This window comes from Zootoca vivipara, chromosome 12 (assembly GCF_963506605.1).
Source record: "Zootoca vivipara chromosome 12, rZooViv1.1, whole genome shotgun sequence".
Lineage (NCBI taxonomy): Eukaryota > Metazoa > Chordata > Lepidosauria > Squamata > Lacertidae > Zootoca > Zootoca vivipara.
In genome coordinates this window covers 26,264,555-26,292,038 of record NC_083287.1, presented here as the reverse complement: position 1 = coordinate 26,292,038, position 27,484 = coordinate 26,264,555, and the positions used below count along the sequence as shown (strand labels likewise).

Genomic DNA, 27,484 nt, shown 5'->3' with positions numbered 1-27,484 from the left:
GTGAATTTATTTGTCTTTCATTGGCTGGCTCCTTTGCTAAGTGAGGCCCCATTGGCCCTCTACATTTAAGGCATTATTGTGCCACTATAAACAGTCATAGCTTCCCCCAACCCCAAAGCATCCTGGGAGCTGTCGTTTGCTAAGGGTGCTGAAAATTGCTTAAAGGTAAAGGGACCCCTGACCATTAGGTCCAGTCGTGACCGACTCTGGGGTTGCGGTGCTCATCTCACTTTATTGGCCAAGGGAGCTGGCGTACAGGTTCCAGGTCATGTGGCCAGCATGACTAAGCCGCTTCTGGCGAACCAGAGCAGCACACGGAAACGGCATTTACCTTCCCGTCGGAGTGGTACCTATTTATCTACTTGCACTTTGAGGTGCTTTCAAACTGCTAGGTTGGCATGAGCAGGGACCAAGCAACGGGAGCTCACCCCATCACAGGGATGCGAACCTCCAACCTTCTGATCGGCAAGCCCTAGGCTCTGTGGTTTAACCCACAGCGCCACCCGAGTCCCAATTCCCCTCACAGAGCCCAATTTCCCTCACAGAGCTGCAATTCATTCAGTGGCTTAATCAATCCCTCTCCCTAAGGAATGACGACTGTTCAAAGTGGTATGATACTGCTTTAAATGTGTAGTGCAGACGAGGCCTGAGTCTACGATAGGAATGGGAGACTCTCCAGATGAAATTGCGATTAGCTCTCATTCACTCCAACCAGGAGGCCCGGTGGCCAGGGAGTTGTAGCCCAACAACATATGGAGAAACCATTAATCATGGACTGAGTTTGGGAACTGTTGCCTGGCAACTGGCATCAAAGGGAAGTCTGCTTCCATCGTGGCTAGGGGGAATCCAACAGCTCAGCCCCACTCCTTGGCCTCAGAGGAGTCTTTTGTGGGAGATGCTGTCTGGTATGCTGTCACAAAGAACAAAGTCAAGAGCCTGAATATTCCTGGTTCCGTATAGACACGCTGTGTGATTTTTTTTTGGTTGTCATTCCTGTCCCAGAATTGAGTAGGGTTTTGTTTTGAGGACCTTGCGTAAACTACTTTGAGAAGCTCTTGGAGCTATAAAGCAGGAAAGAAATACTCCAGATAAATGAATAAAGTACTGAAAGATAATTAGTGACCATTCTTGAGTGTGTATGCAGCAAACTGGAATATGATTACTTGACATGAGGAAAGGGCTGTGGAGAGCAAGAGATATGGGAACCTTGGCTTTCCTCTGGGTGCTCAGTTGGCACCACTGAATGCAGGCTGGACTGCAGCTTTATCCAAATGTTAGGCAGGTGCACAAAAATGTAAGCAGGGAACCAGGTCCTTTCTAAGTATAAGCAGATACCGAAGCAAAAAGCATATTGTCACACACATACCATTCAGAAGGAAGGCAATGAGACTTTGAGTGACGCACGTGACAACAACAGACTTGCTTTTGTTATCTGCTGCTTCGCATTTGCTTAGATGGTCTCGAATCCCCACTTGGCTTCTGTGCCTCTCCCTGCAGTGTAAACCACGAGTGGCTCTGAAAGACAGGATGAGGCGTGCCAGTGTGTATACCTTTAAACATTGCTATGCGACTCTGGAAGCAGCTATTTTAAGACAACACTTCCTTTTATATTTAGAGCGCTCTGCAGTATAAATTGTTTAGCACTTCCCTCCTCTCAGATGGAGGGGTATTGTAGCTTGCAGCGCTTAACACGCTGTGCTGCAGCTGAAAACTGACATTAAGGGGAACAATCTATTCAGAAATCAAAGTACAATTCCTTGTTGGATGTGCTTTCCCTTCCCTGGGGAGTGGGGCACGGCAGGGTGGGTGGGTGGGTGCGATGGCTTTCAGCTGGCTTATTTTCTTTCTTTCTTTCCTTTTTGGTTCTTTCTTTGTTGTCAGTTGCCTGTACATCCTGCAACTGAGCGGCGAGATAGTAGGGCTCCAGCCAACTCTCTGCAACACAGCCAGAGAGGCAGGCAACAAAAATAGGCTTGCTGCGCGTGGGAGAAGCAGAAGCCACATTATGAGCAGAACCTTCCATGGTATTATTTTAGACCCAGCATGGACCTGTTCCCCTTTTCCTCTTTTGTCAAAAGATGACACATAGTCCACTCAAAAGGAGCGAGGGCATCAAAAACACAATCGAAACGCAGGTCTCTCTCCATCACACATAAACATGCAGGGAGGCACAGTAACATAAACACATAATACAGACAGAGGCAGGTTTGGCAAGGTAATTGCTTTGGATAGGATCACGCTGGAAACCTGCAGCTTTTTTTTTTTGTGAGACAGGGACTGGCCAGCTGGGTGAGCCGAGGTATTTTTAAATGCATTCATGCAGGCTCCAATCATCTGGCCATGCTTGACCTATTTTTGGCTCAGGCCAGCCATTGTTCTATTTCTGTTGCCTGTGGGCCAGGCTGTTGTTGATCCGTATGCAAATGAGCTCTCACAAGCTCCGGCCAACTTTGCACACACACACAGAGAGGCAAGCAGGCAGGCAAGCAGGCAGGCAATCAAAGAGGAGGAGGAGGAGGAGGAGGAGGAGGAGGAGGAGGAGGAAGAGGACCCAGAGACAGAATCACTTGCCAGGGCTGGGAGTAATTGAAACTTAAACCCCTAGGGAGTCAGGTCCCTAGAAACTGTGCTTGCTTGTTTTTGTTTTTAAGTGGTTTTATTTCTCTCACTCGACTCCCAAGAATAACCTGAGGGAGAAATATATCCCTCCTCCACCTGCTCTTGGCTTCCAGAGCACAACTAACACAACTAGAGAGGTGCATAATAATTAACAGTTTTATTTTATTTTTATTTATTTTTTTAAAAAGTACCTGTGCATCATTGTGCCTTAAGCTTCTGCGTCAGAGTAAAATGGTTTTTAAACTGGATTGCTGTCATAGTTGGTACTTTAGAAAACCCTGCGTATAGAAATATTTCCTTTATATGTATACATATGCACATGTTGGTAATTTAGTGCCATTTGGTATTGTTTTTGGTTTGGCTTTTTTTTTTTTAACCACTCATCCTGGGGAGGAGGAAGCAGGAGCAGAAGGGGTCGTTTCCAACGCCTCTGAACAGTTGATGATGAATCTTTCATGTAGCAGAAGTGCAGCCTGATTGGAATATGCTGAAGACAATTTACGAGAGTGAATCGTGTTTTTCCTCAGATGGAGTTTCGGGACGTGACCAGCTCTTGGCTCAGCAAAGAATGCGCAGCATGATCAGCTCAGGTAAGAAGCTCTTTGCTGACTCAGCTTCTCGATCTGATAGTTGCATATGTGTGTGTGTGGCAGTGTGTGTCTCCATATAGAGTATATGTATGCATGTATTATATACCCATATACACAGAACCTGTCAAGAATTTGTTGCTGAGTTCTGCATCTGCATCTTTCGTTTATATCCAGCTCCTTGTTCAGCTAAGAGCTCTGCTACAGCATTACTTCCGAGATATAATGCTAGTTTCCAAGCAAAAGAAAGTAATTTTCTTTTCTTTTGCATTTTCCTGTCTTGCTTACAGTGGGCTTGACGGGTGGTTGTATTATGAAGCATTTTTGCTTGGAAGTAAGCCTGCACACTCCCAACCACAGTAAGGCAGCCATCTGAACCAGTGAGGCTTAGGGTTGCGGTAGCTGTTTGCAATCCTAAAAAAATTGATTTCCTGTACGGGCTCAGACCTCTATTGCAGTTGCTAGGACTACTTAGGTTTTCTCAGGTTTTTTTTGGGGGGGGGAGCGCGGAATTTACCAGTAGACAACAGCTCAGAATTGGAAGATGTAACTCATCCTATCCGGTGCAAATAAGCTTAAAGCTGCCTTCTGTAATGTTATCTCTGAAAATCGCAGACAATGAAAGATTTCTGCTAGCATGCTTTTCTGATTCCCTAGCGGTGCTTTGTCAGCTTAGTTCTAAAGTGCATCTGCTTGTACCAGATTTGTAGTTCCTTTCCACGGCTTGAAACATATTTGGGAACATTGAAGTGAAAGTTAGGTGCGATGACTCGCTGAAAGTATCTAGTGAACAGGTGTTTTAAAGATGCAGCTACCAGATTGTTGAAACTACCCCCCTCTCCAGGTTTAGAAGCTCTCCTGGCTACTGTCATCACCTGTTTGCAATGCATGGTATGTGAAAAATCACAGAAGCTTGATGAGGCCATAGGAAAAATCACATGTATTATTGCTTTTGGACACACATTTTAATAAACTGAGAAATACATAAATGCTCCCGAATACAGTACTTGCTTGGCACTGTGCGGTGCTACAGTGGTACAGTGCTGATTCTTAAATCACAATGAAGTTTTTCGTTTCCATGCCATAACTCCAGTTTTTTCCTTTCATTCATTTTACATTGTGTAAGGCTTGCTCATCTGAAATGTCTGATCAGTTGCATAATCTTATTCAAGCCTTCAAGTGGCTGCAACCATAATTAATGGAGAGGAAGCAAATGTTTGGTTGACAGCCTGCCCATTACGATGTCCATACTCCCAGGGCACCTGTTGATCTCTATGGGATTTTATGATATATAGGCTATGTGATAATCTGTTGCCCTTCCTGTTTTATAAGTAAAACTAAGCATGGCGATGGAATCTCATGGTTATGGTCAGTTGGGCAGTTTGAACAAGAACTGCAGGAAGCATGCTGTAGTGAGAACCCTGAAAAGCCTACACTTTTATTTCCTAATTACTCCCACCTTGTTTTTGTAGGTTCAAATCATGGTTTGTGCCATGTGCATTTTTAAAGTACCATTTTCTGTACCTTTAGCTAATGCATAGCAGGTAGAAACCAGCAGCAGCTGAAGCTTTATCCATCAATGCATCCCCATTGCCTGTTGGGCTTCTGTTGAAGCACCAGGACCTTTCCCCATGTGAAGGTGAGCACAATGCAGTGCATGCCCTCCATTGGCCCCACAATTGTTGCTATGTGTGATGTAGATTTAAAGGCGCACCTGGATTGCTGAGGGTTCAGGTTCTCTGGGTGCTTAGCTGCCCATCTCCTCTTCAAAGGCTGTGGTGAGAATTGTTGTGCGGATAGTAATTCATAGCAAAAAGAGGGGGGGGGGTGCCTGTCATTGCCCTGTGGTAGAGTGCCTGCTTTGCATGCAGGGAGTCCCGGGTTCAATCCCTGACCTCTCTGGGTAGGGCTGGGGAAGACTCCTGCCTGGAACCAGGAATAGCTACTGCCTGTCAGTGTAAACAGTACTGAGCTAGATGTGCCAGTGCGCTGACAGTATAGGGAGCAATGTTTCTATATTTAATTGGGGATGGGGTGAGTTGGCATTTCGAAAACTAAATTGGGTACATGGGCATTTATGCGGGACTTATGGACTTGTTGGTGTGTCTTGGTTTATCATAGGCTAAGAAAAGTGAGGAAAGTTGGACAGAGTTCTCCCTTACGGATGAGCAAAGTTTCAACACAAAGACTGCACTCCTATACTCACCGGGGTGCCAGCTCCTTGGGGCCCCAGTCTTTGGGGCTCCTCCTGCTCCTGCCACGGAGGGGAAGGAGTGTTGAAGAAGCCTCCCACCGGTGGCAATGCCAGGAGGAGGCAGAGACGGAGTAGAAGCCATTGAAGCTGTGCAGCTGCTCGGTTTGGCTCTACCTCTGGCTTCTCCCGACATTGTGGATGGCACGTCCGTTCCCCCCCCCCCCATTGCCCTCACAAGCTGGAGCCTCTGTATACCCACTTACCTGAGAGTAAGTGCCACTGAACACTGTGGAACTTGCTCCTGAGCAGACATGATTAGGATTACATTGTTGGGCTCCTATACCAAACAGATATATGGAAAACGGACTTTGGGCAGGTGTAGCTTTTCAAACTCCTGCAGGCCTTTGACACAAGAATCAGCATCTGCCAAAATAATCTCTTCTGTACAACAGTTAAAGTTGCATGATCCCTAAATGTTTGACCAGTGCTCTTCTACGTAATGTCATCTGTTGGAATGGCTTGACAGGATAATAAAGTTTCTAGGTCTTTATAGCCAGGCTTCTCTCCCTCTTGCAATAATAAGGGTGTGTCCATTGTGGGGTTAGAATCATAGAATCGTCGGATTGTAGAGTTTGAAGGGATCTTGACAGTCACCTAGTCCAACCATCTGCAATGCAGAAAGATTTCACCCAACGTGGGGCTCAAACCCACAACCCTGAGATTAAGAGTCTCATGCTCTACTGACTGAGCTATCCTCAAGTCCTTTGTGTCCACTTGAATAGTGCTTTTTTAAAAGAGGACTTATGTCACTTGGCGGGGAAAGGAGAGTTAGGAGGGGCCATAGCTCTGTGGTAGAACAACTGGTTCAGTCCCTGGCATCTCCAGGTAGAGCTAGACTAAAACCCCTAAAGAGCTGCTGCCAGTCAGTGTCGACACTAGATAGACCAGGCAACTTCTTGCGTTCCCTGAAGGGGAAACAAGTCAACAGACCAGGAGGGCCTAAGAAAGAGAGGTCCTGGTGGGCAAGCAGTGGTGGAGCTGGCGCAGCAGGGATTTCGCGAAGGTAGATCTGGTGAAGTAAAGAGGACCAAACAGCAAGGAGGCACTAAGGAAGCAGTGGCGTGAAAACAAGGCCACCGACAAGAAGAGCATGAACCTAGAGTAGGTCCCAGGGCATTCTTACTATTGGCCGCTGCTATCAATTCTGCTTACACAGCTGATCAAGAACCTTCAGCCCTCATCTGGGGGAGGTCATGGCAGGAGAAAGCATGTAGAGATGGTTGCCTGGCAACTGCCAAAATGCTTGCCTGCTGTTTCTGGGTAACCACATGCTTTCTGCTTTCCCTGTCTGTCCTGGAAGAGACCCAGGCAGACATGGCGCTGAGGGCTCCAGTCTGCTCAGTGTAGAGCTCATGGATTGGGTATGTGCATCCTATCTGGTCACAAGGAATTTCAAGGGACTTGGCATATTGCCTGTGCTTTTTTGACCACAGGTGCCAGCCATTAGATCCCGCTTTTTAAAATAAATAAATGTTGTGAGCAATCTAATGGATTTTTTCATGTAACGCAGACTTAAAATTCCACATGCTCCTTTATGTTCACGATGTACAGTTTGGATACCTGGACGAGAAAGCATTGGAGCGAATCCTTTTTCCCTGACCCTGATTGTGTGAGTCTCTGGATAACAATATCCGCGCCCCACAGCGGTTCCTCTCACCTTATCTCCATGGTGACTTCCTGCCTGCCAGGCTGCTTTAAAACTTAAGTCATCGAAACCAGGCCAGTGAAAAGTTGGCAGCTTTGATGGTGAATCCACCAACCATCAAATGCTAGGGTTTATTTGTTTCATTTTGTTTACCTTACGCGATGATTATAACCGCACTTGGTTCGAAACTAAGTTCCATTGAAATTGTTGAGCCTTGCTTCTGTATGGGTGTGCGTTCAAAGAAATGAGCTGGTTTTCTCTTTCACATAAATAACTTCACGGCTGTGCATTGCACTCTTTGTTGGACGATATAATTGCTTACATTGCCCTGTGGTTTGTCATGATACAGCACAGTGGTGGTGCGTATGATTTGCAGGTAAAAAGCCCCAGGTTCCATCTCTGCCCTCTCTAGGTATGGCTGGGGAAAGCCCTGAAACCCTGGCGAGCTGCTATTCAGTGTAGACAGTCCTGAGGTAGATGGACCAGTGTTCCAATTGCATAAGGAAGGTTCTCTCACGTGCATTAATTGTGATGGATAAACAGTTCCTTTAGCCAGAAAACGCAACATGTCCCATTTACACCACCTACCCACCAGCCATGAAAAACAATTAGGAATTTGCACGAATGAAGCACATACTAAATGGGTTCTGTTTCAGTCACAAAGCCTTAAATAAATTGTACAAGCATTCCTCAGCTCAGACGACTCAATCTTAAAAAATAAAATGGAATGGGTTGGCACTGGATACACATTCACAAACTAAACTGTCACAGGAGTTTCTGAGGCTACGAGGCTCGTGAAATATTGCTGTCATTTGAAGCAGCAGTTCTAGAATTCCCTTAATTACTGCTTCCTCCATTTGCCTCCTTCTCTGTCTGCAGCGTCTATTATGAATGGGCTGAACTGGAGATCAGAAATCAGGTTATGAATAAGACATTCTAGAAGGGTGCTAAGTAAAGGCACCTGCATGTTACTGTGGGATAATAATGACATGACCGTTATTATTTTGTTTTTTTTTAAATAAAAAAATCAGGTGGTAAAGTTCTCCAGGAAGAAAAGAAAAAAAGATAGAGAGTGACAGTTTCCAACACCCGCTAGTTCAAGGATCAGAAAATGAATTTCCATCATGTTGTAAAAGATAGAGAGAGATACTAGTTTCTTTTTTAAAATGTTTATTGCAAAAAGCTGCTCCCAGTTCTCCCTTCGCTCTCTCTGTCACTCACATGAACGTGTGGGATCTAAGTATAGATAGCTAGGCTCAGGACTGTTGCATCAGTGCATAACTTAATGTAAGTTAGCAAGACCAAACAGCAGAGAAAAGGGTGCGGTGGCTTGCAGCACTATAGGAAGATGAAGTTGGCATCCATGGCTGATATGTGTTTATTTACTGCATTGATACCCCAAGGAGCTCAAGGTGTTATCATCACAACAACCCTGTGAGGTGGGCTGTTCTGAGACATTGTTCAAACAAATCGCAAAAGAGTTGGAGGGTGACCAGAGTATGTGCAGATGGTTGGGTCACCAGATCAGTAGTGCACCTAGGTAATTTTAGATGCTGAACTTAATGGCCTTCTTTCTTCAGTTGCAAAGCACTCAATTAGCATTTATCTCCCCCATGCACACTGCCATTCCATGCCTTTACAGCCATTCTTACCTTCCTGATATGTCAGAACAAAAGCATTTGGCTAACCCTAATTAAAAGAGGCAGAAAAGAAAGTCTCTGAGCATATGCAGTTTTGCATTTTGAACTCGCTTCAGTCATAGCACCACTTGTGGAGCATAAGAGTAAAATGTTGTTGTTTTTCTTCTGCCTTGGCTGCTAAGCACATCTAGCTGGGAAGAAGACCTATTTTGTTGTAGAAAAGGATGATATGTTTTTTAAAATAATAAAATATATGTAGCCATGTATTTGCCTGGCTGGCCATTGCCCCCTGATGATAAAGCACTTAGAAAAGTAATAAACCGAGGATGCTGTGGCAATCAGTGTCAGTTCATAGGGTGGGGCTAGTGACTGGCATGCCGACACCATGTTTGTTTGCCATTGCCCCTGTCTTCTGATGGTCTTGAGGAGCAGTGGTGAAGGATCTGGAGTGGAGACCTGAGGGCCAGCCCTAGCTGCGCTACTGGACCAGACTGATTTAGCAATCCAACCGCAGGGCACCACACTGCAGAAAAGCAAATAGCTCAGTGGAGGAGCCAAGCTAATAAAAATATGTCCTCCTCTGCAATTGTCTTCATTCCATTTGACCAAATAGAAGACACCTTTCAAATTTGCCCAGGCTCATGAGAAAGCCACCCACCTGGTTTTCGGATGCACAGTTTTGTGTTTCTTAGTGAGGTACGGTATTATTCCTGTCGCTATTCTGCTGTGGCAATTTTTGCCTGGTATTGCTGCATATAGACACCCAGAAATGCTGTTTTGCTTCTGCTGTTTGCAAGTTAAGTACTTATTTGTTCTCTTGCTCACATTTCATTGTGCCAAGGTATTATTCCAACCTCTTTTTCAACAGGTTGGTAAACTGCTGTGTGCCTATCCTTTATTCAGCTTTATTCCTTGGGTCTCAAAACTGCACATACATTGAACATCAGGGCTGGTTCCAGAGGTTGGCAAAGACTAGCAAGGGGCCCACCGCCCTAATAGTGCTACCCTTTTCACTTTGCACAGAATATCCAAGAAGATGAAATAGTTCTCAGATTGCATGTCTTTTTGTCTTCCAGGTTAGCCCCCCCCCCTTCCCGGTGAGGATGCCATAACCGAGGGCCATTAATCCCCTATAGGATATACTTCTAAACATGGTGCATTATGCAAGGCTACACACAGAGACCACTTCTGAGACAATCTGGAGTTGTTGTTTTTCAACCCAAGCCATTCGGAGAAAGTCCCGAATGCACATGCTCCCATCATAGATATTTCCAGGCATGTGCCATTGAAACTATCCCCATTGAAGCTAAGCAGCAGTATTTATGAATGAGCATCATGTGTCCTCTCTTTTCTCAGTTTCTAAAATGGTAGAAAATGTTGCTGATACAAAACACTGGGAGTGAACTGAATACCAACTCTTTTATTGTTAACACTATTAACAGGAAAACTCATATTGAAATAAAGGAAAATTTCAAGAAAAGTTTGTTATTAACATTTTATCCCCCCCCCCCGGGGGCGCATCATGTTTGCCGCTCCGGGTGCCTGAGCGGCTTCCGACGGCACTGTCCCAAACAGGATGCGATCATTTGTTCACTGCTATAGCTTGCTAGACATATATCACAAGGCCTCTCATTGGGGAGAGTCATCTGTCTATTAATGGAACGGGGGGTGGGGGGAGGTGGTGGAAGATGTGTTAAGGCAGAGGGTTGATAGCAGATAACTACTTTCTCCCATAGTGCTTCCACAGGAATATGCTTGGTTTTGTGACTTATCTTTTTGAATTTTATGTCGAGGAGCTGAGCTTTTTTTGTTATCTGGGCTCCAGCCTAGGATAAACTGACTTGATGGCAACTTGATATGGCAAGCTCTAGAGGAGAGTTCACGCAGAGTTCTTCCCTTCCAACCACTTTGCCCTGCAGCAACTCATCTTGCTCAGCCTACCTGGGACCATGTGGCCACCGGCTTTACGGATTCACTAGCCCCTTTCTGATTCATTTTCTCCCTTCCCCTCACCCTCCCACACCGCCACTCCCAGCAAGAAAAAGCCCAAATGAAACAGAAAAGAAGAAACCTTGGCAAAATGATGTGCTTTGATTGCCATAGCATATGTGCTTCCTGTAGACTGCTGCATAGATCACAGGCTGGAGAACCTATGCTCCTCCACTTGTGGTTTGTATCCCTTCACCCCAGCAAACATGGCCCACGGGCATGGGTGATGGGAAGTTTGGTCCAGCAACATTCCCATCCCTGCTACAGGTGATTGGGTTTTAGTTGAGGGCCAAATCATGTTCTGGACCTGTGATGAGCCATTGGGGGGGGGAGAATATCAAAACCCCCCCAAAGAAAAACCCCCTTTCTGTATGTTTTTTTTACTTCAAAGAACTCCCTGCTCCCCCAACCATTGGTGATATTTAAGTGATGGAACTGGTGTGGAGGGAAATCTGCAGCCCTTGCTTTTCAAAGAAGAAAATTACATTGGGAATTCCAAACATGGAGCTTCGTTCAAATCTGTAGTTAGGCCCCAAGAAGCCTGGATTCCTCAGGTATGTACACTTTAAGCAGGATGCTACCTCTCAGCATATTAAGCAGCAGTGCTGTGCACTTCAGTTCACAAGCATAAGTGGGGCTGAGGGGCCTATAGCAAGGCGAAGGAATGCTGTTTTGCTTCCCTTGCCTGTAAAATGGGAATACAGTGGTACCTTGGTTCTCAAACGCCTTGGTACTCAAACACCTTGGTTCTCAAACGCAGAAAACCCAGAAGTAAGTGTTCCAGTTTTCAAACGTTTTTCAGAAGCCAAACATCCGATGTGGTTGTCGGGTATTGTTTCCGGGGCGCCTGCACCAATCAGAAGCTGCACCTTTGTTTTCGAACATTTCGGAACGCAAACGGACTTCCGGAACAGATTAAGTTTGGTGCTTTTGCTTTTTGCTATTTATTTTGCGTTTTTCTTTGTGAGGCTTTTTTGGTTAATTTGTGTTTGTGACTGTGTGGAACCCAGTTCAGCTACTGATTGTTTGTGTGACTGCAGAAATGGATAAACAATGACTATCATCAGTGCAGGTAAGGAAACAATAATAATTTTAATTTTTATCATCTACAATACTGTTTTATTTATTTTATAGTACAGAACTGCTTTCATTTTATGGCTCAATAGTAAAATTCATGTTAAATTGCTGTTTTAGGGGTTGTTTTTAAAAGTCTGGAATGGATTCATCCGCTTTGCCTTACTTTCTATGGGGAAGCACGCCTTGGTTTTGGAATGCTTTGGTTTTGGAACAGACCTCTGGAACAGATTAAGTTTGAGAACCAAGATAAAGGTAAAGGTACCCCTGACCATTAGGTCCAGTCGTGACCAACTCTGGGGTTGCGGTGCTCATCTCGTGTTATTGGCCGAGGGAGCCGGCGTACAGCTTCCAGGTCATGACAAAGCCACTTCTGGCAAACCAGAGCAGCACACGGAAACACCATTTACCTTCCCGCCAGAGCGGTACTTATTTATCTACTTGCACTTTGGCGTGCTTTCGAATTGCTAGGTTGGCAGAAGCTGGGATTGAGCAATGGGAGCTCACCCCGTCACAGGGATTCGAACCGCTGATCTTCTGATCGGCAAGCCCTAGGCTCTGTAGTTTAACCCACAGTGCCACCCGCGTCCCTTTTAAGAACCAAGGTACCACTGCAGTAAAAACAGTAGGATTGATGTGTGGAAAAGCAAAGTAAGGAAATGCTATTCCTGAGCATTACTCCTATCCTTTGAACGTAATCTGCAATCCATTAGACCTCCCTTATCTTCTGTTTCGTATCACGTTAAGGGGGAATGAGGGAAAACGCTTGCTTACTATAAATGGGTATTGAGTACCTGTCCGTGTTATGGATACGAATGCACACACATTGATTTTTATTACTGTACAAATACCATTGAAGCGATGTACCAAATTATAGAAAGTGTTTGTTATGCAGTTACACTGCATGTTCTTCAACTGCTTGGCTGGTCCCTCATGATAAAACGCCTCAAATAAACTGGTCAGGGATAGTTGCATTTATTATCTGGATTTTTTTTCTCCATGTCTTTACATGCTCACATTGTTTTCTTTAAAGGAAAACAGAGGGAGGGAGGGAGGGAGGGAGAGACGCCCTGATGAAATAAGTTGACAGGAATTATTCTATACTGGATGCTGATCTAAAGCACAGTCCTCTAGAACAGCCTGACTCCTCTGGGTCAGTTATTCTTAGCTTCGTTTATTTATATCTTATGGCATTACAGGTCTAAGATTAGTTGGTTAGGCGTTATCATACCATCTGAGTTACCTCCTAATATAACTCTACACCGGAATGATTATTTATAGAGGGAGCATTCTGTCATTTTTTTGAGTTATTTCTAGTGGTTTAAATAGAGAAGAGTAACAGTCAAGAAAAACCACAGATTCCTTCCTGCTGCCAGAGCAGCGCAAAGATAACTGCTTCTTGAGGGGACAGCGATATTGTTCCAAAACGTGTGTTGGTTGCAGATGTGACAACCCTTTTATCCCCACTGCTTTAGAGTAAAATGAGATGCCCGGGGGTATAGCTCACTCCTGCTTGGGCAGAGGAAGAAGACCAAATTGAAAAGCCTTGTCAGAAAGAACACATTATCCTGGCTGATGATGACAATGTGTAGGGACTTGTAAGCATCTCTCTCTCTCTCTCTCTCATATATATATATCAGACACGACTGGGCCTGATGGTCAGGGGCCCCTTTACCTTTATATATATATATATTCCTATGAAGCCTCTAAAAGTGATTTCATAGTATAAGAAACACATATGTTAAAGCAGTTGCCTGCTTCGTCAATCTATCTGCATATTTTCTTTTTTATTTATATACCACCTGACTGTAGGAAAACAAACAAACCTCAAAGAGATTTACAAGAACGGTAAAATAATAAAATGATCACTTTAAAATTTATATTCATAATTTAAAACATACAGGAGGGTAAGACTGCAAAAAAACAGTGACTAAAACAAATTAAAACCCCTGCAAACTTTCTAAACATCCAGGTAGGCTCGTCTAAATAAGAATGTCTTCAGCAGACACTGAAAGGAATACAGTGAAGGCTGCTGCCTGATATCAATAGGCAAGGAGTTCCAAAGTGTCACACTAAGCTATTGAGTTCTTACAGATGCGGTGCCAGGTATTATGTGGTATGCATAAGAGCGCCCATTCTGCTGAGGCAGCCAAGTGGGCACATACTGGGTAAGGCAGTCTCGCAGGTAAACTGGTCCCAGCTTTATATGCTGGGATGCATTAATGTTTTTTTTATCACCCACCCTTTTTCAACACTGATAGCAGGGCGGGCTACAGAACATAAAATAAAATAAAAACAAGCAACCACACCACAAAATAAAAAACAATGCGTACTGAAATATACCAGCTGTTCAACTCTTGTTTGGGTAGAAGAAGAAGACCAAATTGAAATATGCTGTCAGAAAGAACACATTATCCTGGCTAACGTTGATGACTAGGATATGTCCATTGCCTATTTTTAGGGGACACCTTGGTTGACTTCTGCATCCAGCCTAAGCAATGGCACATACACACAGCTCCCCCCCTCCCAATTCATAGCATAGACCTTTCTAGTGAAAATTCACTAACTGCAAGAGCAAAAAGTTAGCATTTAATGCAGTGTTTGGTTTTACACTTATTATTTTTTTCTGTTTTTTTTTTGTTCTTGTCCCATTTTTCTATCGATTGCTTTTTATGTGCTCCGTCTAGAAAGGCAAATAATTAAGCAATATTCAGCTGCCTTAAACTAAGAAATAAATAAAAACGTCTTGCTGCCGTAGGTGTACATTGTAACCAGGGCTTTATTTCAGCCGGAACTCAGTTCCGGCACCTCTCAGGTGGGCGCCATTGCCATTCTAAGAGAACAAGGGAGGTGTTCACAGTGAGTTCTGGCACCTCTTTTTCTAGAAAAATAGCAGTGGCTGTAATTGGATTTATTTGCTTATTTCAAATGTTTATAAAGGGGTCCTTAGACCCAAAATAGATTAGCCAACCAAGTGATATGTTGTTGTTTTTAAAAATAATAACAATACAGAGCTCAAATACTGCCGAGAGTAGACACTAAAACGATAATGAATGTTGGCTTTAAGCTGTTAAAAGGCCTGAGTGAACAAAAAGGTCTTCGCTTAACACCAAAATACGTTACTCTAGGCACCTGGTAGGCCTTTCTGGGGCAGAGGGCACACCTTTTCCCTTGTATTTGGCTTTTCATCATAGATGCCATTCCCAGTAGAAACTAAGTACGTAATCACTACTTTTTTTTCTGGGGGGGACGCAAGGGTAAGCATACCCCTAAACATTTTGTGAAGTTTGGCGTCATTGAGGGCCAGTATTTCAATATACAGTGGAACCACAGTTTGCGAACGTGATCCGTGCAGGAGGTATGTTTGCAATCCGCAGCGCCGCACCTGGGCATGCACGTGACGCGATTCGGCACTTCTGCGCATGCACAAAGCGCAATTTAGTGCTCCTGCGCATGCGCGAGCGCTGAAACCCGGAAGTTATCTGTTCCGGCACTTCTGGGTTCGGCGCGTCTGTAACCCGAAAATGCGCAACCTGCAATGATCGTAACCCGAGGTATGACTGTAAGTAGGAAAATGAGAGTACCCCTAAACATTTTTTAAGGGAAAAAAAGCACTGTACGTAGTATTGTATTCATCCCATTGCTTTAACTTCTCTCTTACCCACAGTCTATTGATGACATTATTTAGGAATGGATGAATGTTTTCCTTTTCCCACAGTAAACATTATAAAACAAAACAAAACCCCTATCAAAATACATATTTTGGAATACATATTTCGATGCACAAACTGTTGGGTGGGAGAGAGAGAGTTTGAGCTGTATTTTAACTTACGTTGCAGTGGCCAGTGGGATGGGTTAGAACTGCCCCCTCATCTCTGGTACCACTGCAGTTTACCTGGTTGGGAGTGAGTGGGTGAGAGGGAAGGAGGGGGAGGACACAGTGTGGCACAATGTGATGGATTGGTTCCAGTAGTGCTTCTGTGCAGCTCCAACCTCATCATTGCCGTGCCCAACGACAGCCCTTTTCCCATCCATGGTAACCAGCAGCAGCTCCAGTGTCAGGAGGGCAGCTGTGTGCCAGCACTTTCCGCTACCACACTTACATGCTCCTTCAGTACCTGAATGGTATTTTAAAATTTCCACAAATATAAAAAAATAATTCTGTGACGTATTATGTCTCACCACAGATGTAAGGTGGTGATGATTTACATTCCAACTTGTACCCATCACAACTAATGGCATTTCTGTTCTGCTGCCGTTCGGTTTCCGCCAAATGCTACATAACTCATCTGGCTGCCCACTATTTAACATAAGATGCGTAACTATTTGCACATCTTACATTCATTTCATTAGTACAGGAAACATCAAAACTATGCAAAAAAGAGTCAATGTTGTGAATCAATGATGATTATATTTACTTGGCTGGTTTATGATTTAACTTCTGCTTAGTTTTCAATTTCCAACAGAATTCTTCAGCATCCATGTCTCACCCATTCTGAAAAACTCTGAAACGTTCCCAATGTTCACATCATCCAAGTGAAATTTTGTTTTTCCTTTCCAGTTTCTGATCCCTCTCTCAGTTGCTCCCTCTACCATCAATAATTTCATTGCAATCTTCACAGGAAAGAAAAATATCTTTTTTTCCTTTACCATTCTGCAAAGTACCAAGAACGCAGATGGTATAGTGTAAATATTATTATTAATAGCAACAGCTTGCTACACTGCTTTTAAGCAAAGCTATATCTCTGACCCTCCACCGCCACATCTGTAATATGAATATTGTAAATATGACCCTAATTTGCAGGATTGTTGTAGTATTACTGAGACACTGTTAGAAGCATTTGGAAATTTTAGGAGAGCATCTTTTGCCAATAAAGAAAAGAGGGGCATGTCTCTTTGATATTTGTAGCTGTTGTAAATTATTTATATTTATAAATCACCATCTGATTAAAAAAAGATGGTGTGCAATGAAATCATTAAAACATATTAAAATTATAAAATAACTACAGAGCATATTATGCATACTATCTATGAAGACAACATATTCTTAGACAAATAATATAATCAAATTGAATTCAAAGAGGGGAGGAGCAGGCAAGCAGGCAGATATTTCTGGAAAACTGATCCGGGTCCTAATTAGTGTTGCCAGAATTGGTTCTTTTGCCCAACTTCAACTGATCATAGAACCAGGCTTTCAGCTTTCTACAAGCCTGTTTCATCCTTACTTTCACTTAATGCAACCTGATCTTAGCTTTTTATAGCTCAATATGGAACTACTAAGCAATCATGAACACAGACACAAGCACTGCTATTTTGACAGCCCTATACAAAATTGTAAAAAAAATTACTTGGGAGCTGCGTAAAATGCATGCAATTGTATTCAGATTACAAGAGTAGCAAACACAAGATTCCTCTAAATACAAGCTTTCTTGAATTTGTGCTGAGATGAATAATTTAATGGCAACATTCATACCTTGGCACACAAGTGATGGAGGAGAGAATGAAAATTACCACAGCGAGACTTCATGAATATAAACAGCAAAAAAGAATTATAGGTAATGTATGGATGGATTCATTACTTGCTGTCATTGTTTTCTTCAAGACATTTCCTCACTGTTGCATTTTCAGATTATCAAAAAGTACTGACTTTTTTTGTTTAAAAAAAAAGGAAAAAAGACTATTGAGTATAGCCGCATATTTGCTCTCAGGGTTATATCCGTATTTAATGATGCCATATCATATGAATTGCAGTGCTTGATGGAAACAAATGAGAGCAAAGATTAAGAAAACAGGTTCCAAAATGCAAAATTATAACAAATCAAAAGAAAGCAATTTGCTATCGTGAGGCTTGGAGTTGAAAATGGAGGGAGACATGTTGAGAAATAAGAAATTAAGAATGTGTGTAGATCCAAGAGCTATGAATAAAAATTATAAGAGAACATTATTCACCTGCCTAATGTAGAAGAAATTCTCAATAAGTTAACAGGAAAGGGACTTTTTATTTATTTTTCTGTTTTTATATGATAGAATCATAGAATTGTAGAGTTGGAAGAGATGACAAGGATCATCTAGTCCAACTATTTATTTGCATAACTTATATACCACTTACATTTCATCAAAACTCTTCAGTGCTTTACAACAATGGTGAAAATATCTTAAATGAACAACAGCTGCAAAAAAACAACAACCATGGAATTCCTTCCTTCTATAAAACAAAATAAACACTAGACATAACAATCAAAAATACAAGGGAAATTCAAAACTAAACTAAAGAGCCTCTAAATATCAGATAGTAAAATATTGCAAGTGAAAATCAGTTATATAACATATTGGGCAAAAAATATATAAATCAACTCTTTCCAACCATTGTATAACAATCCATCATACCATTAAACAAAACAGTCAGATTAAATTTCTAGCACCCTACAGCAATAGACACAAATATTCAAGTACAACTAAAGCGTATACCATTCACTTCCACTCAAGCACAACTATATACAGTCCTAATTCAAGGCAACTCAAATTTGGGCAAAGTGACATGAAAATAAGAGGACATTCTAGGAAAGGGGCAAGGAAACACAGGGGAAACGGCCAAATCCCAGGGAGGAAAATCTGGCATGTATCCCTAGCTTTCCAAGCCAGCTCTTGAACCTGCTGGGTCCAGCTGTGAAGACTCATATATGGATCCTTTCTGATGCTTTTCCATTCTTCACCTGCCTCTAGTTTCAACTGGGGGTGGGCAAATATGATCATTCAGCCACTTTCCCATCTTAAATTTGGTTCCCACGCTTCCACAACAGTTTGAGGGTTTTTTATTTCAAAAAAAGTCCTCACGGAAATTCACCGCCATTTCAGTGCAAAGTTGTCATAATACCTTTATATGCATTTTTTTACTAATACGCACATTTTTCCAGAGCAATTTTCTCCGATATAATGCATTTTATGTTATTTTCACTAATATGCACACTTCACTCTAGTTATATGCATTACTTGGCTGGAGAACTGCATTGCAAAATCCAGAGAAGCGAAAGTATCAAAGGGTGTTGACAATGATGTTGATGGCTTATTGTGTTTATATGTAGCTTTTCACACTGTAGTGACATACAGAAGAAGAAGAAACAAATAACAAGAAACTTTAAAGCTAAATATAAAACAGCAATAAAATGAGACCTAAAACTATATAAGGAACAATTCTAGCCGACTTAGGGATGCCTGTGGTTTGGTTTGCATATTCTTTTGGAAGGTGCAAATTAGGTTAAGTTCACCTTAAAATGTGAGTTCAATCAGATTTCTACCCCATTCCTTAGTTTCAACATAATGGCTGTAGATATTGCTTAGAAACAGTATCTGCTCTTAGTAGGACATTCTAGCCAGAACCTAATTCTTCTCTCCACCAATCTGTTCCTACTTACCTTTGTACCTTCTCAGCCTGCTGCTCAGGTACTAACTGTTGATAGGCAACTTCAAGGTCACTTTTCTCCCTTATGGTTCTTTACCATTAAACAGGACTTGAATCAGGCAGCCCTTCAGAAAGAGGCCTGATCCTTTGTAAAGGAGGACAGATGGTCACTGTACCAACACCCCAGACAGAGACAAATGCTGCAAAGATATACAGAATGGGCAGAGATCTGTTTTAGTGTGACATCAGCCATAGCATAAAATCCTGTTCAACAGGATTGGGGAAAGAGTGCCAAAAATGTGGCACAAATAATCATTTTCCTAAAATATGTAAAACTAGGAGCAGGAAAATCTCCAGCCAGAGATATGTTCCCGATGACAGGAACAGGTGAAACAGTTTCTTCAGTGAATTTCTCAGTTCTGGGAGACAAGTGCTATGTGGATCTTCTCATCAATGATTAGAAAACAATGGGTTTTAAAATAGATACAGGAGCCTGTTAAAAGTGTACAAAGCACTGCATGGTGAATGACTTCAACAGTAAATTATGATATTTGTAGCGCACTCTGGTTAAAAAAACCCAACCCCATTTCAAATGTAATATGAATTTGAGGTTTATTAGGTTTTGGTATATGAACTAAACCACATCTTAAACACTTCGGCTAATTTAAATTTGATGCCAATACAGTACATAATTTAATAGAAATAAAACCACAAAATCAAGGGGATGCTGATACAGATTACAAAGACGTATTTCAAGACCTAGGTTGCTTACAAGACTGGCAACCCATAAAAATGCATCTCAGAAGGGTCCCATCTGCCAGAGGCACCAGGTTGACCCCAAGATTGGGAAGGCCCAGTACACGTGTGCACATGACATTGCGCGTGCAACAAGCATTGTGCGTGTGTGATGCCATGTGAGCAACGCACGCACAATATGTCATCTAGAGAAGGCTGTGGAGGAGCTGGCCACTGAAACTGCAACATGCGAGATGCACACCAGGCTCCTTCACATTGAGGTGCCCTGGCCCCTTTCCAACAGAGATTGAGAGGGCCAGAGACATGGCGGCCCCCAAGAGTTGGTGCGCTTGCCATCTGCACTATGCATTTAAACCTGTATCATACCAGTCTAGACAGTCATGACTTCCTCTTGGGAACCACAGTTTACTATGGGTATTAAGAGTTGTTACGAGACCCCGCCTTCTCCTCACAGAACTACAGTTCCCAGAGTTCAATGGAAGGAGGGGTTGATTGTTAAACTACTCTGAGAATTGTACCTCTGTGAAGGAAATAGTTCCAAATACTTGATCCATTCTGTTCTGGGCAGATTCCAGGGTAATATAACTCACTCCCTGTTTTTGTCTCTTATTGGCACAGTTTAGCATATTTAAGGAGGGTCCTACTGTAGTATATAGCAGTGTTTCTCAACCAGTGTGCCTCCAGATGTTTTGGGACTACAACTCCCATCATCCCTAGCTAGCAAGACCAGTGGTCAGGAATGATGGGAGTTGTAGTCCCAAAACATCTGGAGGCACACTGGTTGAGAAACACTGGTATATAGTTCAGTGGGTGGTGATGACAGCAGTTTGTCTTGGATAAATGACCCAGTGGAGAGACAAGGTTATCACATGCATATCTATTTTGGATTACCCATTGACCAGGGTTTTGTATGATTCCTCACGGAAGTCACAATTAGGCATTATTTTTACAAAATTTGCAGGGGTTATCGTTATAGGAACTGCTTGTGGTCATTATGGTTTGCAGTTGACTCTCCTTCCCGACCCCCGACCCCCCAAAAGTACTACCCTAGTTTCCATATAATTTCAATTCATTTTTACAGTAAGCAATGCAAGAAAATGACACCTGTATTCATTCTTTCCTTCAATTCTTCCTATCAACGAGTGAAAAGGATTACTGTTTTTTTTAATGTGATAAATTGCAGCTTTTAAAAAGCCACTATTGAACCATTGAAACCTCTCTCTCTGGTTATGAGAAGTACAAAGACTAGTTTCATTCAGTATTTCTTAAATGTCAATCAGATTAAAATAAGCCAAGTGTAAATGAGGTTGCTTCAGCTGTTGCTGACTTATGCAGAAGTGTGTGGGCGACGTGTATCTCTTTATTCATAACACTTGCAAAAATGGTCACATACATTTTCCTAGAAAAGTGTTGCTTTTTCATGCCAATAGAGCTTTGTTTCCCATGAGAGTTTTAAGATAGAACTCTTAACTTTTAAATGTGCACACGTATAATACATTTGTACATATCATTTGTGAGGATTCTTCCTTTTCTGCCCTCAATTTTGAATGTAACCCCTCAGGGAAGAGATCTATCCCTTTTGCGTTTGTAAATTCTATTACTACTGCAGTTATGGGTTGAATCCAAAAGCGGTCATACTCATAGTAGACCCATTGAAATTAATGGCTATGACTAACTTAGAGCCAAGTCTTTTCCGAGTATGACTTACTTGGAGCTCACCTTAATATTGCTGAGTGAGATCCTGTGTGGAATGAGCAGGTTCTGCTTGCACAAAAGGACCATCATCTCCAGATGGTTGGTGGAGCCTCGGGAGTTGATTTGTGGGGATACAGGGGGCTGGAGGTAAAGAAGAGAAACTAATAGTCCAGTGAATTTCTGTTGCACAGGCAGATGGACAACACAGGATGCGACCCACTAGTACAGGTCAATGTGATGTGGATGTTCTCCCTCTTTTTCTGGAAGAGGAGCAATCCTATTCGAGAACCAGCTGTTCATCATTAAACTGAAAGAGAACGGTTCGTTTTATATCCAGAATACCAGGAAAAAATCATTTGTGATGAGACCTTCATGGATATAAAGAACACTCTGCTTTTGTTGTTGTTTTATTTTCCTGTACTATAGAGATATTTGTTTCAGGGCAAAATAATAATAATTCTGCAGAAGGTCCAGGTACTTTTATAAGGATGAAGAAAAATCATTGAAAATACAGAAGAGAGTTGCAAAAAGACAGGAGGATAAAGCATGTGCATGGGGATTAAGGGATCTCTATTTATAGTCTCTAAATGAAAAAGCTGGTGGTTGGAAGAGAAAGCATAATCATATGCTATAAATAACTTCAAGGTAACAATATAAATGAAGGGTAAGAATATTGGTTCTCTCAAAAGATGGTGTGAGATGGAAGGCTGGCCTAAAGCTGGTTTTTAAGGCTTGTGTGTGTGTGTGTGTGTGTGTGTGTGTGTGTGTAATGGCAATGAAAGCTAGCAAAAGTTGTAGCACATCACACTTAAGGCCACACAATCTAAATGCAGAACACAAGGATCACATAAGCACTGTTGCTTCAGTGGATTGTGTACAGCTATAATTCCCAAATATTGGGTTTAGACGTTGATTGTGTTGATGATAAACAATAAGCAATACAAAAAGGTTTTAACAACCGTAGCAAGAAATTAACTGTCACCTCCCCAGATAGCAGCAAATGATTAGTATGCTAAGGCTTACTTTGATCATTAAATTATTCCTATTATAAACATCCCTAAGAATGTATGTGGATGAATATTTCCTTGCATTGTATTGCTCAAGTATATTACAAACACACTCCGTTTCTCAACAGGTGCTCACCATTACTATATTAATTCTCCCTTATTCACTGACTCCCAGACCCTCAAACCAGATACCTTTTTTCCCATTTAAGACAAATTCTCACATGTCCCTTTGTTAATAGATTGCCATCTCTATATCATCTAGCCATGTTTCCAATCATTTTTGTTTGCAAAATATTTATGTAGACATCAGCTCTCTGCCTATGCACCGTATGCAAAACCTCTGGTTGTAACTATATGTGCCAATACATGGTAAGGAACTGCTGTGGTGGTACTATAGCAGGAAGACTAGAGCTACTTTGCCAAGTTCTGCTGTGGTACATTGACACAGGCTGCCTTATTTTCTAATTAAAGCTATTCCATCTTCTAGGATTATGGGACTTTCCTATGCCTCAGTTCCCCAGGTGGTGAGAAGCTTCAGGGGCACAGTGCTCACCTGGGTTTAGTTTTCTTTAGAAGGAGGGATTGCTGGAGGTTTGTGGTGTTTTGGCAATATTTGAGCTTATTTTCAGATCCTCGGGTTGAGCATAACTGAAGCCCAGATTGGGAAGCTAGTGGCCCTCTCTGTGTTACTGGACCCCTACTCCCATCTGCCCCAGCGGCCACTCCTGGTGTATTGTTGTATAGAAATGGAAGCCAATCCAGTTGTACCAATCATGGCATTATAGCAGGTGTGGAGAAATGTCACTACAAGGATGTAATTTTCAGAAGCACCCCTGTGCCCAAGGCAATGTGTCTTCTGCTCAAAGACACACAGACACAATTGAAAGCTCTGAACCTTTCCATGTAGGAGTTATCCGCATGTAGGGCAGGTGTGAGGGTTCTGTGGGCTTCCAGATGTTGCTGAACTACAACTCCCATGTTCATCGAACTTGCTTGCTAGGGCTGATGGAAGTTGTAGTTCAGGAACATCTGGAGGGCCAAAGATCCCCCCCACATTTATGTAGGGACTCTCCTATTCTCTCCTGTATTGGGAGAACATCTGCACCAACTATTGGAAATCGAGGAGCATTCCCACTCTGGAATGGAGCATTTTATTTATTTTTACCTTGTGAAAGTTTAGAATATGTTTTAGGATGTGCTGTACAAAATAAAGGTACTGTGCAAAAACAAAGATCCAGTTATTAGCATCTCTGTCCTCAAACATAAGGAACTCAACAAGAGAATGACTATTATATGCTTTGGTATTCTGGTATCATAATAATCAGATATAATATTAAACAGGGTCCTTTCAGACGGGGTTTTAATATTGTAAATGAACATTGAGATATTGCAAATTGGTCATGGGTGGCAGGTACTTTTAACATCAGATTTTACTGGAAGGAGTCAATCTGGATTGAAGAGGAGCTAGCATTTTGAGGACAGCGATGTTGTGTGGACACTGCACACACATAAAAGTGAACACATTATTACCACCGATCCCATAGTAATGAAAGCACCTCATAGTTGGTTTACTGTAGAATTCCTCTCCCGAGAATTAGGTGCACAATTGAATTTATGCCATAATGATGTATTGCTCTGTTAACATTTTCAGATGTGTTTTCTCCCATATTTCTATTTTTGCTTAAAGAGTGAGTGGCAAATACACACCTTCATTCTGACAGATTTCACAAAACGAAGGTGGCCAGGGTATGGAAATCCAGTTATCTTGCATACTGCTTGGCATATAGCAATGTTCTAATGCTTATTACATTTTGAATGAGCCATCCAGAATTGTTTTCCCATTGTCTTGACACCAAGAGGCAGCTGTCATTTTCTGTAAAGTCTTTATCATTTTGTTTACTCATTTCATGTTTGTGATTGGCAGAAACCTTGTCTTTATATAAGTTCACATTTTCTTCTTTTTCTCCCTGACAGTCTTCTCTATAGCTGCAAAAAAAAAACAATTATAATGAGGTTTTGAATGCCTGGATTTTGTTGTGTTTATTTTGTGGGAAAGATTTTATTCGCACGAGTTATTTTATTTTATTTTAAATTCATTCCATGCGACATAGACGTGGATATAAATGTGTGGGTGAGGAGAGCGGAGGAATGGGATCATGAGCATTAGCCCTGCTGCTTACCTCAATGCATTTTGCTGAAGACCTGAAAAGAGAGAGAGTGTGTGTGTATACACAGCAGTAGATGGTCGGGGATGTTGCCTTTTGCAGGGGTCCTGGTCATATGGGAAGAGGCTGTAAATACTATTCAGACCTTTAGCTGAACACACCAAGGTCAGGGATGGGGCCAATGAGTTGTGGTCTGCTATCAAAAAATAACAGTATCATAAAATAAAATAAAAGCTACCGTAAAATAACAGCATCTGACCAACATGATAGCTAATCAATTTTTATATGGTCCATTAAGTGGTTTGACAAATGCTCCACTTCCCATAACACTTAGAATTCTCAAGGCATTGCCAACCAATTCTATTGTTGTCTACACAGCACCTGAATGCCTAGAACTGGTATCTTTCAGAGTGAGAGTTCAACCCTATACCCACTTACCAGAGAGTAAGCTCCACAATGAACGCCTTGAAGCTTATATCTGAGGAGACATGCATAGGAGTGTAAAATTGAAAGGGAACATTTTACCATTAGATACAATAAGTCCCATCCAGCAAGTTGTGTGTACAGCTCGGTCTCACTGTTGCCTGCAAAATATAAAGAACCTTGAGCCAAAGATGTTTGGTAGGCAAGGCACAATCAGCACCTTGGAGAGAAGCATAGGTGTGGTGTGTGTGTGTGTGTTAGTTTTCCAATACAGTGGTACCTCTACTTACGAATTTAATGCGTTCCGAACACACATTCATAAGTCGGAAAAAATTCCTTCAGTAGCACCTTAAAGACCAACTAAGTTTTTATTTTGGTATGAGCTTTCGTGTGCATGCACACTTCTTCAGATACCTAGTGTGCATGCACACGAAAGCTCATACCAAAATAAAAACTTAGTTGGTCTTTAAGGTGCTACTGAAGGAATTTTTTTATTTTACTTCGACCCAGACCAACACGGCTACCTACCTGTAATCGGGAAAAGTCGAATCCCATAGGAATGCATTGGGAGAAAAAAATCCGTTAGTCGAAGCAACCCTATCTAAAAATTCCTAAGTAGAAAAAAATCCTATCTAAACCGCATCCAAGATAAACCGCATCCAAGATGACGGATGGGGCTCCGTTTGTAAGTAGAAACATTCGTAAGTAGAGTTATTTGTAAGGAGAGGTACCTCTGTATACCTAGGTGTGGGTTTTAAGAGAATGGTTGTCTCAGCAGGGTCCTCAAAATGCAAGGGTCTTGGACCACCTGACAGATCTCTATAACCAGGACTAAGTATTCATTGACTAGGCCTTCGTATTAATGCTGTATCTGGCCACTTATGCTGCTGCCTTTCTCTGCAGCTGCTGGCTTCCTCTAGGCGTTCAGGTCTCAAGTTATGTGAAAATCTATGAACCAGTTATTGGACCCTGGTGACCAAGATGTACCCTTGGCGTCCAGGGGAGGAGATACGGGCTCTGGTGGCTGTGATTCTGCATGTGACAGACTAGGCAGTGGATCCACCTGCTCCTTGGAACTGCTGTCATTAGAGGGCTCCGAGGATGACATAGTCTTCATCTATGGCAAGATCCTTGCAGTCATCCAGCAAAGTGAAATAACAGTACTTGGATAGCATTACTGCAAATCACAACTGTGTGATTATTGCTTTCTAGCGACACTTGAAGATAGGAGGGGTGCCTACTCTCCACCATTTTTCACATATATTTTTATCTGGTACATTAAGATGCTACTTAATAGCTTTCTTCTTTCATCTCATTACCATTTAGTGCCATTTAGGCATAGCAAATTTCTGCTGTGTTTCATTCTATGTCAGGACATGTATTGCATCTGTAGACTATTCCCCAACTTAGAAGGAAACAAGCAGTTACCTTCTCATGTTGAACCCCAGCTGTGCATATTATATTACATTTATCCAATTATCAAGTGACAGTAAACCATAGATAACAGTTTGCTGTGAATTCACACCAGAGGGAGATTTTGCTCCTCCCTGCTAGCAGTGAAGGCAAACAAACTACCGGTATCATTTCTGGCTTCCTGTTACTCTTACTGTGGCTTGTTTGATTCATAGGCCAGATTAGTTCTTGGCTTAAGGATAAGGGTTTGTTGGAGTAAAAAATACAGTACCATAATTTGGATGTAATGTGAAATCAGTGATCATCCTTTGTTTTCTTTGAACAAGTTAGGAGGAGAGAAAGAATCCCCTTAGGTATGATAATGGCAAACTATTAATATGAAATAGTATCTAGAAATTCATTTTGTAGCTGCTATATATATATATCTGGAAACATAGTGAATATCATGTATTAATAACATAGATAACCACTAGGTTTACAAAACAGATATAACTTCAGTGGAAGTCAGACCCCAAGACATTATCTCCCTGTAAACTAAACATAAAATACTCATTTTAACTTGAATTAAAATCGTTTAATTAAAAATGTTGCCTTCCAGAAAGCCAGTGGCAGTTTGTGGAAATGTTATTGCTCCCTGCAGAAAATGATGTTAAGTTTATGTATATTTCCCCCCTGTGAAATGCTATAAGATGGTTTTAAAAACTCATTACTATCTAATCATTCTTCGTGATGTATATTAAGAACCAAAGTGATATGAGATTTGTTACTTTGGGGTCATACTGGAAGGGTTTAAATGCAGGTCAATATTAGACAAGCAC

At 42.0% G+C, this 27,484-nt stretch overlaps 1 protein-coding gene across 3 annotated transcripts in view; it reads left to right on the top strand.

The window, feature by feature from the left end:
- HDAC9 (histone deacetylase 9) overlaps positions 1–27,484 on the top strand; it is a 338,697-nt gene that overhangs the window by 75,755 nt on the left and 235,458 nt on the right. For all 3 annotated transcript variants that reach the window (XM_035130280.2, XM_035130275.2, XM_035130272.2), the window contains exon 2: positions 3,147–3,209. In XM_035130280.2, coding sequence (XP_034986171.2) covers positions 3,147–3,209 — 63 coding nt within the window. The remainder of the gene's footprint in view (positions 1–3,146; positions 3,210–27,484) is intronic.